Source organism: Tenrec ecaudatus, chromosome 6 (assembly GCF_050624435.1).
Source record: "Tenrec ecaudatus isolate mTenEca1 chromosome 6, mTenEca1.hap1, whole genome shotgun sequence".
In the NCBI taxonomy this organism is placed as follows: Eukaryota; Metazoa; Chordata; class Mammalia; order Afrosoricida; family Tenrecidae; genus Tenrec; species Tenrec ecaudatus.
The window spans coordinates 76,965,709-76,976,721 of record NC_134535.1 but is presented as its reverse complement, the minus strand read 5'-3'; the positions used below and the strand labels follow the sequence as shown (position 1 = coordinate 76,976,721).

Below are 11,013 nucleotides of genomic sequence, written 5' to 3'. Positions count from 1 at the left end.
TATTGTACCCAAAACATTTTAGAGTGAGTCCAAACTAAATAATATGACAGGATCTTAATGATAAGGGTCAAAACTTTAAACAAAAATTTATCGCTAATGATGTGAATTTTAATTCAGCATGGGAGCCAATAGCTTTTTATACTACAAATCATACCATATTAGTAAATAAATTGAATCATTTCTATAACATGTATTAAAATGTAGTATTAAATCAGAATGAAGATAAAGTGATTCATTAGACTTTATTCTCATTATATATTCCATAAATAATCTCTGAATTGTTGGACATGCAGGTTGGACTGAAGAAGCCACCAGTGATGAAAAACTATACAATAACAGCATTCATACTACTGGGACTGACAGATGATCCTCATATGCAAGTTCTGATTTTTGTCTTTCTATTTTTCACTTACATGTTAAGTGTAACTGGGAATTTGACCATCATCACACTCACCCTTGTGGATTCCCATCTCAAAACCCCCATGTACTTTTTTTTACAGAATTTCTCCATTTTAGAGATTTCATTCACATCTGCCTGCATTCCCAGGTACTTGTATAGCATAGCAGCAGGTGACAAGGTCATCACCTACACTGCCTGTGCCGTTCAGGTATTTTTTACTGACCTCTTTGCAGTCACAGAGTTTTTCCTCCTGGCCGCTATGTCCTATGACCGCTACGTGGCCATCTGCAAGCCTTTACATTATGTCACCATCATGAGCAGCAGAGTCTGCAAGAAACTTGTGCTTTGCTGTTGGTTATCTGGATTGTTGATCATCATATCCCCACTTAGTCTAGGACTGAATCTGGCGTTCTGTGATTCAAATGTTATTGATCATTTTCTCTGTGATGCTTCTCCTCTTCTGAAGATTTCGTGTTCAGATACATGGTTTATGGAGAAAACTGTTATCATTTGTGCAGTACTGACTCTCATCTTGACCCTTATGTGTGTAGTTCTCTCCTATGCTTATATCATCAAGACAATTTTAAGGTTTCCATCTGTCCAGCAAAGGAAGAGAGCCTTTTCCACCTGTTCATCACACATGATTGTGGTGTCCATCACTTATGGAACATGTATGTTCATCTATATGAATCCTACAGCAAAGGAAGAAGTGACCGTTAATAAAGTGCTAACACTCCTCATTTCTTCTATTTCACCCATGTTAAATCCATTTATTTATACCCTGAGAAATAAGCAAGTGAAGGACGCTTTCAAAGATTCAATCAAAAGAATGGCATCATTTTTAAAGAAATATAACTAAAATAGGTGTGAATAAAGAATATTAAAATAAAAGGTTAATGCCTGAAATAACCTGCCATTGAAACTTGTAATCATCTTAATCTGCTAATTTATATTTCAGTTATGTTAGCTTTCTTGACTCCTCTTTAAATTGACTTTTGTTGCATGTTAATAAACTCATTAATTTCATTTGCTTTTTACTCATACTTTCGAAGAGGATTTTTATCGTAGTAAAGATATTTCTTAGTCCAGGTTGACTAGAGAAACAAATTCAGAGACACTCATATATGTGTATGAGATAACTATATCAAGAAGCAATTATTCATCAATCAACATCCCAGCCCAGTCCAAATTAAGTCCACAAATTCAATATTAACCCATAAGCTCATGAATTCCTCTTCAGACTCATGCATTACATGCAATGATGCTGAATTCAGTAAGATCACAGTGGATGGAAAATCCTGTGCATCCAGCGGTGGCGGGAGCATCTCCAAGGGTCTGACTGCCATCAGCATGGCTCCATCTGGCTTGTCCATGGGAAGCTGAAGCCGAGAGGGTGTGCCCCGCCTCCAGGGAGGAAGAGAGGAAACTCCCAGAATCCTTCTGAGAAGTCCAAGACACATCAATCAGACTGTGACCTGACTGACAGGCTGGACTCCACCCCTATAACCTATTTATCAACTTGAAATCATGAAAATATATTTATGTAGACATGAAAATATATTTATGATAAATCCAATTTTTAAATAAATAATCTCATAATTCACTATAGCCATATTATATGGAATATCATTTGGTTTTGCATAAAATTAATGATATAATGCTATTAATTACAATATTCAAACATTGATAATATAATACAAAAATTCAAGAAATACCTGTAATGTTTGTTAAAATGCTGAACAGCATAAAGGCATGATGTAAAAAATAATTTAGAAAAGAAAAAGACAGTGGCATTTCTAAGACTTTAAAAATAAATTAAAAGCGCACAAAAATGAATCAATTTTCACAAATACTATTTGAGACCTTTAACTGAAAGTAAATATAAAAATTCTATCAATGGAAAGATATCAGAGATGCAGATTAAATGGAAATTTAGATAAATAATCCAATCTATTACTGTTGGGTTCCTAGTAAAATCAAATGGTGGAGAGGCAAGTCAATTCCTACTTACAGGGTCCCTAATGGTGGAAATTTTTGGTCGCCTGTCAAGAACTTAACCACAGTGACACCATAGCTCCTTGAGAAGGCTCCACCCAGTGCCTTGAGGAATCAGTATCCTAAAAGACTTGCTGAAATTGCTGTTGGTAGATGAAGGAACAAAAGGAGTATCTTGTTTTTCAATTTTGAACTGTGGGTTTGCTCATAAAGCTGGAGGAATCTGGAGCTATGAACAAATTCTCCTTTCGTATTTCCTCCTCGGAGGTGGGATACTCTCTGCTCACATCCAGGGAGACATAGGAGCTGACAAGAAACATGGACCCACCCTAATGCAGAGACTCCTGCCAGCACTGAGATGTTTCCAATGCCACTGGACCCAAGAAATTTCTACCCACTAGTCTGTGGTCTTCAACATCTGGTGTCATTTCACGTGTTTAGTGAGTCTGAAGAGGACTTTATAGATTGGTATTGGACATAGGGGCTAATATCTGACTTATGGACTTGATCTGGACTGGGCTGGAATGTTTTCTCAATGTTCTCAATGCTCTTTTATATATAAATCTCTTACTTGTACACACAAAAAAGAAATTCTCCGTTCTAGGACTAAATGTTAAAGAGAGCACGAGGGCAGCCTGAAAGGATCGTTGGGTGATCACCTGGATCCACAAGTGAGTGTAAGTGGGAGAAACCGGTTGAGTCTGAACAATGATTCCCATGGACCTGTTCTACAGAAACATGGGGTGTGAAGATGAGAGCAGGTTGGTTGGCCTCAAGTTAAAGAGTTGTGTGGAACCTGAGCCAAAGGCATGACTTAGTCCAAGGGGCTAGAGTAGTTGAGAATTTGTGAAGGGCCCCATGGTCGAAAGACAAGGCGGCCAGTGGTTTTCTTGATGAGGGCAAATGAGGCAGCATACATTGATTTGACCAGAATCAAACCAGATGAAGATAAGATTTTTGAGCCTGTGAATTGGTGCATACTAATGATGAATCCATTGATTTGACTTTGCTAATGGAGGCAAAATCAGAAGGTTCCAAGTAGAATAAAGATTCTTCACAGCAAAGACATGCTTCTCTTCTCAGACCACTGGGAATTACAAATGGGCAGTATAGTAACAGGATACCCATAATTGAGGAGTGGGGGACATAAAGTGGCTGGTTTACAAACTTTCGTTGGTTGAGGAATATGTTAATGGGAGTATAGGATTATGGGGTTCTCACAAGTTCAATGGTTAGGCATTGAATATTTTTGCTTTGTTCACTTATGGAATATTATATTTCAATGAGGGTGGTACAATTTGAGTTATATACATTTTATCCTGTTAGGCATAAATATGATCATGCTATTGTCTTTGTTTACAGACTATGTATGGATAAAGAGTTCTGTAAAGGTGTCAAGTTGACAAGGGTTGGTCTGTGGTAGTTACATAAATATGTATCAACATAAAGATATGAAAGTGTAGGGGTGGTATCCAGCCTGTCAGTAAGGTCACAGCCTGGTGTCTACCTGTGGTGACCTTTTCTTAAGGAGACCTCAGCTCTCTCTGCTTTTACCTTCATGCCAACAAACTTCATTGAGACTTGCGCGACGCCTGTAAGGCTTCCATTGCCATTGAATCCACAAGACTTTTCAACCACCAGGCTGCATCTTCCTTCATTTTGTATCATTGGATATGGCTTTATGTCTGAAGAGGGACTTATGGACTAGAAACGGGCTTATGGACTTGTATCGGATATACGGACTTGAGTTTGAGCGTTTTTTACAGTGCAGACTGATGGCAGTTGCCCAAATCCACTTCCCGTGCTCTTTGTCTGATACGAGGTTTATTCATATTCCTGGACTACAATTAGTGAAAATTTGGGGTTCTTGTATTATCCATAGTGTTCCATTTACTGAGTTTTTTTTAACATCATTGTATTGGGGCTCTTACATCTCTTACAATAATCCATACATCAATTTTATCAAGCAAAGTTTTACATGCTTCCATCATTATTTTCTAAAATTTTACAGTCTATTTGAGGCCATAGTGTCAGTTTCTCTTTTTACTCTCCCCTCCTCCCACCCTCATGACCCCTTGATAATTAATTAATTATTATTTTAACATCTTACACCAACCAATGTCTCCTTACCCTGCAGTATCTTCCCCCTCCTCTCCCAACCTTCCCCCTACCCTCCTGGTATTACTACTCTGATTACTGTTCCTAAGGGGTTTACCTGGACTGGATTCCATGTGTCCTGAGCTCTTCTATATCTGTGTATGTGCTCCATCCCAGCCCAAAATGAAAGGCAGGCCTGGGGGGCATGTTTGGGTGGTGAGAAAGCCTCAAGGAACCAGAGTAGTAGTGTGTGTTTCATAAGTGCTGTACTTCACCCTAGTTGACTCATTCCTTCTTTGTGGCCCTTCTTTGAGGGGATGTCCCACGGTCGACAAATGGATTTGAGATTTCTGCTCTGATCCATCTCTTTCTCAACTGTATGTTTTATCTGTCTGTCTGTTTGTTTGTTTGTTTGGGTCTTCTGATACCTGTTACCTGATCCTGTTGACACCTCTGGATCTCATAGACTGGTATGCTTCTTCTGTGTGGGCTTGCTGCTTCTCTGCTAGAGGGCTGCTTGTTTAACTTAAATCCCTTATGATACCAGATGCTATATCTTTTGATAGCCGGGAACCATCAGCTTCCTTCACTACATTTGCTTGCGCACCCATTTTGTCTTCTGCGATTGTGTAGGGAGGGTGAGCATAACAAATACAGGTTGTTAGAAAAAAAACTGTTCTTGCGTTGAGGGAGGGCTTGAGCAGAAGACCAAAGTCCTTCCATTTCCTCAATATAATGCCATTTATATGCCAATTCCTTTATTTTTATGATTTAATATATTTACATAAGTGTACACCTATGTTTGTACTTCTAACCAGAGTTTTGCTTCCTAGATATTTCCTCAGTTCACTTTTAACTTCCGCCTTTCCCATCATTACCCTCAGCCTTCTTCTGCCTTTAGTAATTCCTCTCGGCTAGATTTTTGTTGCTCCAACACCCCCCAGGAACTCTATATCCTCCTCATTGTTGATTTTAATTCCCTAGTTGTTCCCCTGTCAATGGCATTGCTTGCTCACCACTCCCTTCCTCTGTCTCCTTCTCTCCCTAAGTCCTTCTGGAAACTTTGGTCCCATTGCTTCCTCCTCAGATTTGGTTCCAATGCCTACCTTATATAGGTAGACAAATGGACAATAAGTTAGACAATACAAAAAGAACACAAACAAATTGGATAAAAAGATAATATATATTATGTATTAAACTATAATTAAAATTATATATATTATAACTAACAACATGACACCCCCCCCCAATAAAAAGCATAGATGATTCCTGGTCTGGCCACTGACCATTCTGACCATCTCCCCACTGGTCCTGGGGGGTTCCAGGAACTCTCCCTCCTATCCCAAACTCTATTTTGGACACTCCTCAGGGATATTCTGGCTTGGCTTTCCTCCCCTTAGATCTGTAATGTCCCCTTCTTGGTTCTCTATGCTGTGGGGATTCAGACTGGATTCACTCCCCGCTGTGTGCCCACAATGTTGTCCTCTGTCACAATATGCTCCAGTGAGGGGACATGACGTCTTCAGCTGTTGTCAGCCTTACAGTCCTCTCTGTGCCTTAGCAGCCCCGTGTAGGGACTGGTGTGTCCATATGAGGTCTAGGCCCTCACTCTCTCTTTTTTTCTTCTTGGTTTCTGACCCAGACCTTCATTCTTGAGGGGTCTCAATTATGGCCCCAACTAGGTGGCAACAACTTGTGGGGCTGGGGCAATGTTCTCCAGGAAGCTGCATACACTCTAAACCAGCGGCCAATATATGGTGCTGTGTCTCCAATAGCCAGAATTCATGGGTCCAGGAACCAAGGGGTGGTAGCTGGAGTAGCACCACTCACTATTACTCCTAGTGATCCCCTTGTAGCATTTGTGCTCCTGTCCCAGCAACCCTGTGTTCCTCAGGCCTGGAGGTCCTGGTCCCAAAGAAAGGAACTCTCCCACCTGGAAACACAGCATGGATTCCACTGAACTGGCAGCTGAGAATGCCCCCTGGACACTTTGGACTTCTCATGCCTTTGAATCAACAGGTCAGGAAGAGTGTCACTGTACTAAGTGGTGTGATTGATCCTGATTACCAAGGAGAAATTGGACTGGTACTACATAATGGAGGTAAAGAAGAATATGTCTGGAATCCAGGAGATCCCATAGGCCGACTCTTAGTGTTACCATGCCCTATTATTAAAGTAAATGGTAAGTTACAGCAACCCAATCCTGACCGGAATTATAATGAACCAGACCCTCAGGAATGAAGGCCTGGGTCACACCGCCAGGCTAAAAACCACAGCCAGCTGAGGTGCTTGCTGAGGACAAATGTAATACAGAATGGGTAGCAGTAGAAGGTAGTTCTACCTATCAATTATGACCACGTAATCAATTACAAAAGCGAGGCTTGTAATTGTCAATGTATATTCTTTGTATGTGATTATTGCATATATTTCCTTTGTTCAAGTATGATATAGCAGATACAATTTGACTCAGTGTGTTTTCATTTATATGTATGATAGATGATTGATGATAAGTATAAGTGTGATTTCATTAATATCTGGAAATTATATAAGTATGTATGGGTAAAGAATTGTGTACAGGTGCCAGGTGTCCACGGGTGGATTGCGATAGTTTATTGTGCCAGTCTGGCCGATAAACACAAGTAGGATTAATTGAAGGGCGAACCGATAAATGGCTCGGTGAGCCTTACCTTGCTTGTTCTGTGACTCAATTTAAAAGGGTACACTACCTGTGGGATGCCTAGCCTGTGGACTGTATCGCTGTAAACTGAGGTCCCTTTAATCCCACAGGATTGGAATGTTTGTCTCTGGAGCTGGGGACCGACAGTTGGTGACAGTTGGTGACCTGCCTTGCTGTTTGCTGCCTGGATATATATAGCCCAGCTCTCTCTACAGAAGGGGACTGGCACTGGCAGCTCTCAAGCCTTAAAGGACTGCCAGTGTCTCACTGCTTTATAATTTAACTGTTAATTTCTTGTATTATCTATCTGTATATAATTTAACGGTTCATTTCTTGTATTCTATATCTATCTTTATAAATATATTTATATATAATTACTAGCAATCTGGTTTGTCTCTCTAGAGAACCCTGTCCAACACAGCTTCCTTCCATGGTAGCACAGCAGGCCTGCACCTTTCCTCAACCTGTAGGTTTACTGTTATCCTCTAAGGCACACATTTCTAGGATGGGGTCAGTTTGGCTCTGATTGGGGCCAGCCCCATAGCCCAGTCTGGTCATGTATTTCTCCTTATCGTTATGTTTCCCTCAAGGTTTGGTGCACCATGGTGGAGTTTGCATGCACACCCTCAATTCTGTGAAGACATAACCAATACTCCTCTCACACCCCCGCGGCCCCAGTGCCACTACCCCCCAATCTTTCCCTCTCCTTTTCCCACCCCTACCCTCCTTGCACCTTCTTTATGTTGGAATAACATGTATATCTTTGAGTTTGGCTTGTGTCACACCAGCATGCCTGTACCTCAACCCTTATAGTGTGAGATAAGTGGCTTTTCTTCTATACTTACTGTGCTGATTATACTTACCTCAGTGGACTCATGTGGTACTTACCCTTTTGTGATTGACTGACTTCACTTAGCATAACATCCTCCAACTCTTCCTATGAGGCGATGTGCTTCATGCAATCATCTGTGTTTTTTCAGATTGTGTAGTACTTCATTGTGTGTATGTGCCAGTTTCCTAATCCACTCATCTATCAATGGAAATTTAGGTTGTTTCCAATATTTTGGGATTGTGAATTTTGGTGCAATAATCCTGATTGCTTTCCAAAGAGGCTGTATGTATCCAAATGACCTTCAGCAATGGAGGAAATTTCATGTCTTGCCACATCCCTTCCAATATTTGTTGCTCTCTGGTTTTCTGATTTGGGTTATCCTCAAGGGTGTTAAATGGTATCTGATGGTTGCTTTAATTTGAATTTCTCTAAGGCCTACAGATGAAGAGCATTCTCGCATATGCTTATTGGTCATTTGAGTTTCCCCCCTAGTGAAACTTATTTTCATGTCTTTTGACCATTTAATCAGGGGGTTAACTGTTTACCACTTTTTGCAGACTAGGAAGGTAACATAGATTTTATTAATAAGCCATTTGTCTATTGAGTCATTGCTAATAATCCTCTCCCAGTCTGTGAGTTCTCCTGTTACTCTCTTGGTGAAGACTTTCGACACACATAAGTTTTATCCCTAGTATATCCTACTTGTTGATTTCAGGTTCACCTGTGGGGGAGGGGGGCTGTGTGTGCCCTTCCCTTTTGATGTTAGCCTATGTAATCACTGAGCCAAGGCTCTTAGGTTTGTCCCAATTCCTTTGTTGATGGTCCTGATAGTTTGGGGTTTTACTTCTAGATCTGTGATCCACTTTGATTTTGTTCTAGAGCATTATGTAAGGTAAGGACCTTGTTTCATTTTTCTACAGGTGGATATGCATTGTTTCCAGCTCCACTTGTTAAAAAGGGCATCTAAATCCCACTTAATGCTTTTGGGACATTTGTTGAAGATCGATTGTCTATATGCTGATGGTTATATTTTTGTGCTTTCTGTACTTTTCCATTGCTCTGTGTATCTGTCATTATTCCAGTACCATGCTGTTTTGGCCACTGTGGCTGTGGAGTGGGTGTCAAAGCCAGATAAGGTGAGCCCTCTAACTTTGCCCTTCTTCCTTAGGAGATCTCTTCTAACCCTGCCTTTCTTCCTTCTCCATATGAAATTGGTGGTCAGTTTTTCCAATTCTTTGAAGTATATTGTTGGTATTTGAATCAATATAGCATTAAACTTATATATTGCCTTGGGTAAGATTGACATCTTTGCTATATTGAGTCTTCCAATCTATAAGCATGGAATATTCTTCCATTTGTGAGTTTGCTTTTGGTTTCCTGTCATAGGTCCTGTAGTTTTCCTTGTATAAGTCTTTTGTTTTTTGGCTAAATGTGTCCCTATTTCCATTTGTTCTTGGCTATTGTGAAGGGTACTGCCTGTGTGATCTCCTCTTCCATAGTCTTGTCCAATATATATAGCAAACCAATACACTTTTGTTTGTTGATCTTGTATCCTGCCACTCTTCCATATTCCTCTATTGCTGCCAGTACTCATGTTGTGGAGTTTTTGGGGTTTTCAATTATAGAACCATGTAGTCTGCAGATAGCGATAGTTTCACCTCCTCCTCTCCCAGATGGATACTTTTAATGTCCTTCGCTGCCTTATATTGTTAGCTAAGACTTCCAGTATGATTTTGAATAGAAATAGGCACAAAGGTACCCTTTGTCTTGTCTCCTTTTTCAGTGGAATTTTTTTGTCTTTTGTTTATTGACTATGATTTTAACTAATGCCTTTTCGTAGATATATTAACTTGAGGAATTTTCCTTTCATTCCTATCTTCTTGAGTTTCTTTATTAGAAACGGGTGTTGGGTGTCATCGAATGCTTTTTCTGCATCTATTGATATTATTATGAAATTCTTATCCTTTATCAATGTGGTGAGTAAGTTTTATGAATTATTAGATGTTTAATCATCCCTGCATCTCTAGAATGAATCCCACCTTATCATGATGCATGATATGTTTTATATACTTTTGTATTCTATTGGCCAATATTTTGTTAAGGATTTTTGCATCTATGTTCATTATATGTATCAGTCTTTAGTTCTCTATTCTTGTGGGATCCTTGCTCTGTTTGGGTATCAAAGTTATACTGACTTTGTAGAATGAAATTGGAGCTTGCTCTTTTTATATGCTCTGGAATAATTTGTGGAGGATCAGTGTCAGCTCTTCTCTTTATGCTTGGTAGAAGTCTCCTCTGAAGCCATCTGTGCTAGGAGTTTTTTATTTAGTAGTTTCTTGATGATCATATCTCTTTCTTCTTTTGCTTTGGGCCTTCTGAGGTGCTTGATCTCTGTCTGGGATCATCTAGGGTGGGATTGTTTTTCCAAGCATTTGTCAATGTCATCCACGTAGTCAAATTCATTAGTTTACAGACTTTCATAGTGCTTTGTGATTATCCTTTTCATCTCATTGGGGTCTATTATAAGTTCCCTGGCTTCATCACTCATCCTGGCATTTGATAATTGGTCCTTCCTTTCCTTGGTTACACTTGCCAATGGACTGTCGATTCTATTGGTACTTTCAAACACCCATATTTTTGCTGCATTGATTTTTCATTGTTCTCTTGTCTTACCATTCATTTAATACTGCCCTGATTTTTATTTCTCTTACTTTGCTGATGGAGGGGTTGCTCTTTTGACTCTGGTCTAGCTGCTGTAGGTTTTGTAATAGCAAATCAATCATATGTCTCTATTCCTTTTTCATATGTCTCTTAATTGATAACAAACTTCCTCAGATAACTGCTTTTGCTGTATCCCATAGACTTGGACATGCTGTATTCTCATTCCCATTCATTTCTAGAAACTTCCCAGACTCCTCTCTAATCTGGTCCAGTATCAATTCATGTCACAAAGTCTTTATTCATCCTCCAATTGTGTGCCCCTCCCCCTCCACCCCCCCCCCCAGTTGTCCT

The 11,013-nt window shown here is 39.9% G+C and overlaps 1 protein-coding gene across 1 annotated transcript; it reads left to right on the top strand.

Annotated features, from left to right (window-relative positions):
- Positions 1–264: 264 nt before the first annotated feature.
- On the top strand, positions 265–1,259 carry LOC142451463 (olfactory receptor 6C2-like). The gene has a single exon (XM_075553255.1). The coding sequence runs from the start codon at positions 288–290 to the stop codon at positions 1,257–1,259; it is 972 nt and encodes a 323-aa protein (XP_075409370.1). The 5' UTR covers positions 265–287.
- Positions 1,260–11,013: the final 9,754 nt, after the last annotated feature.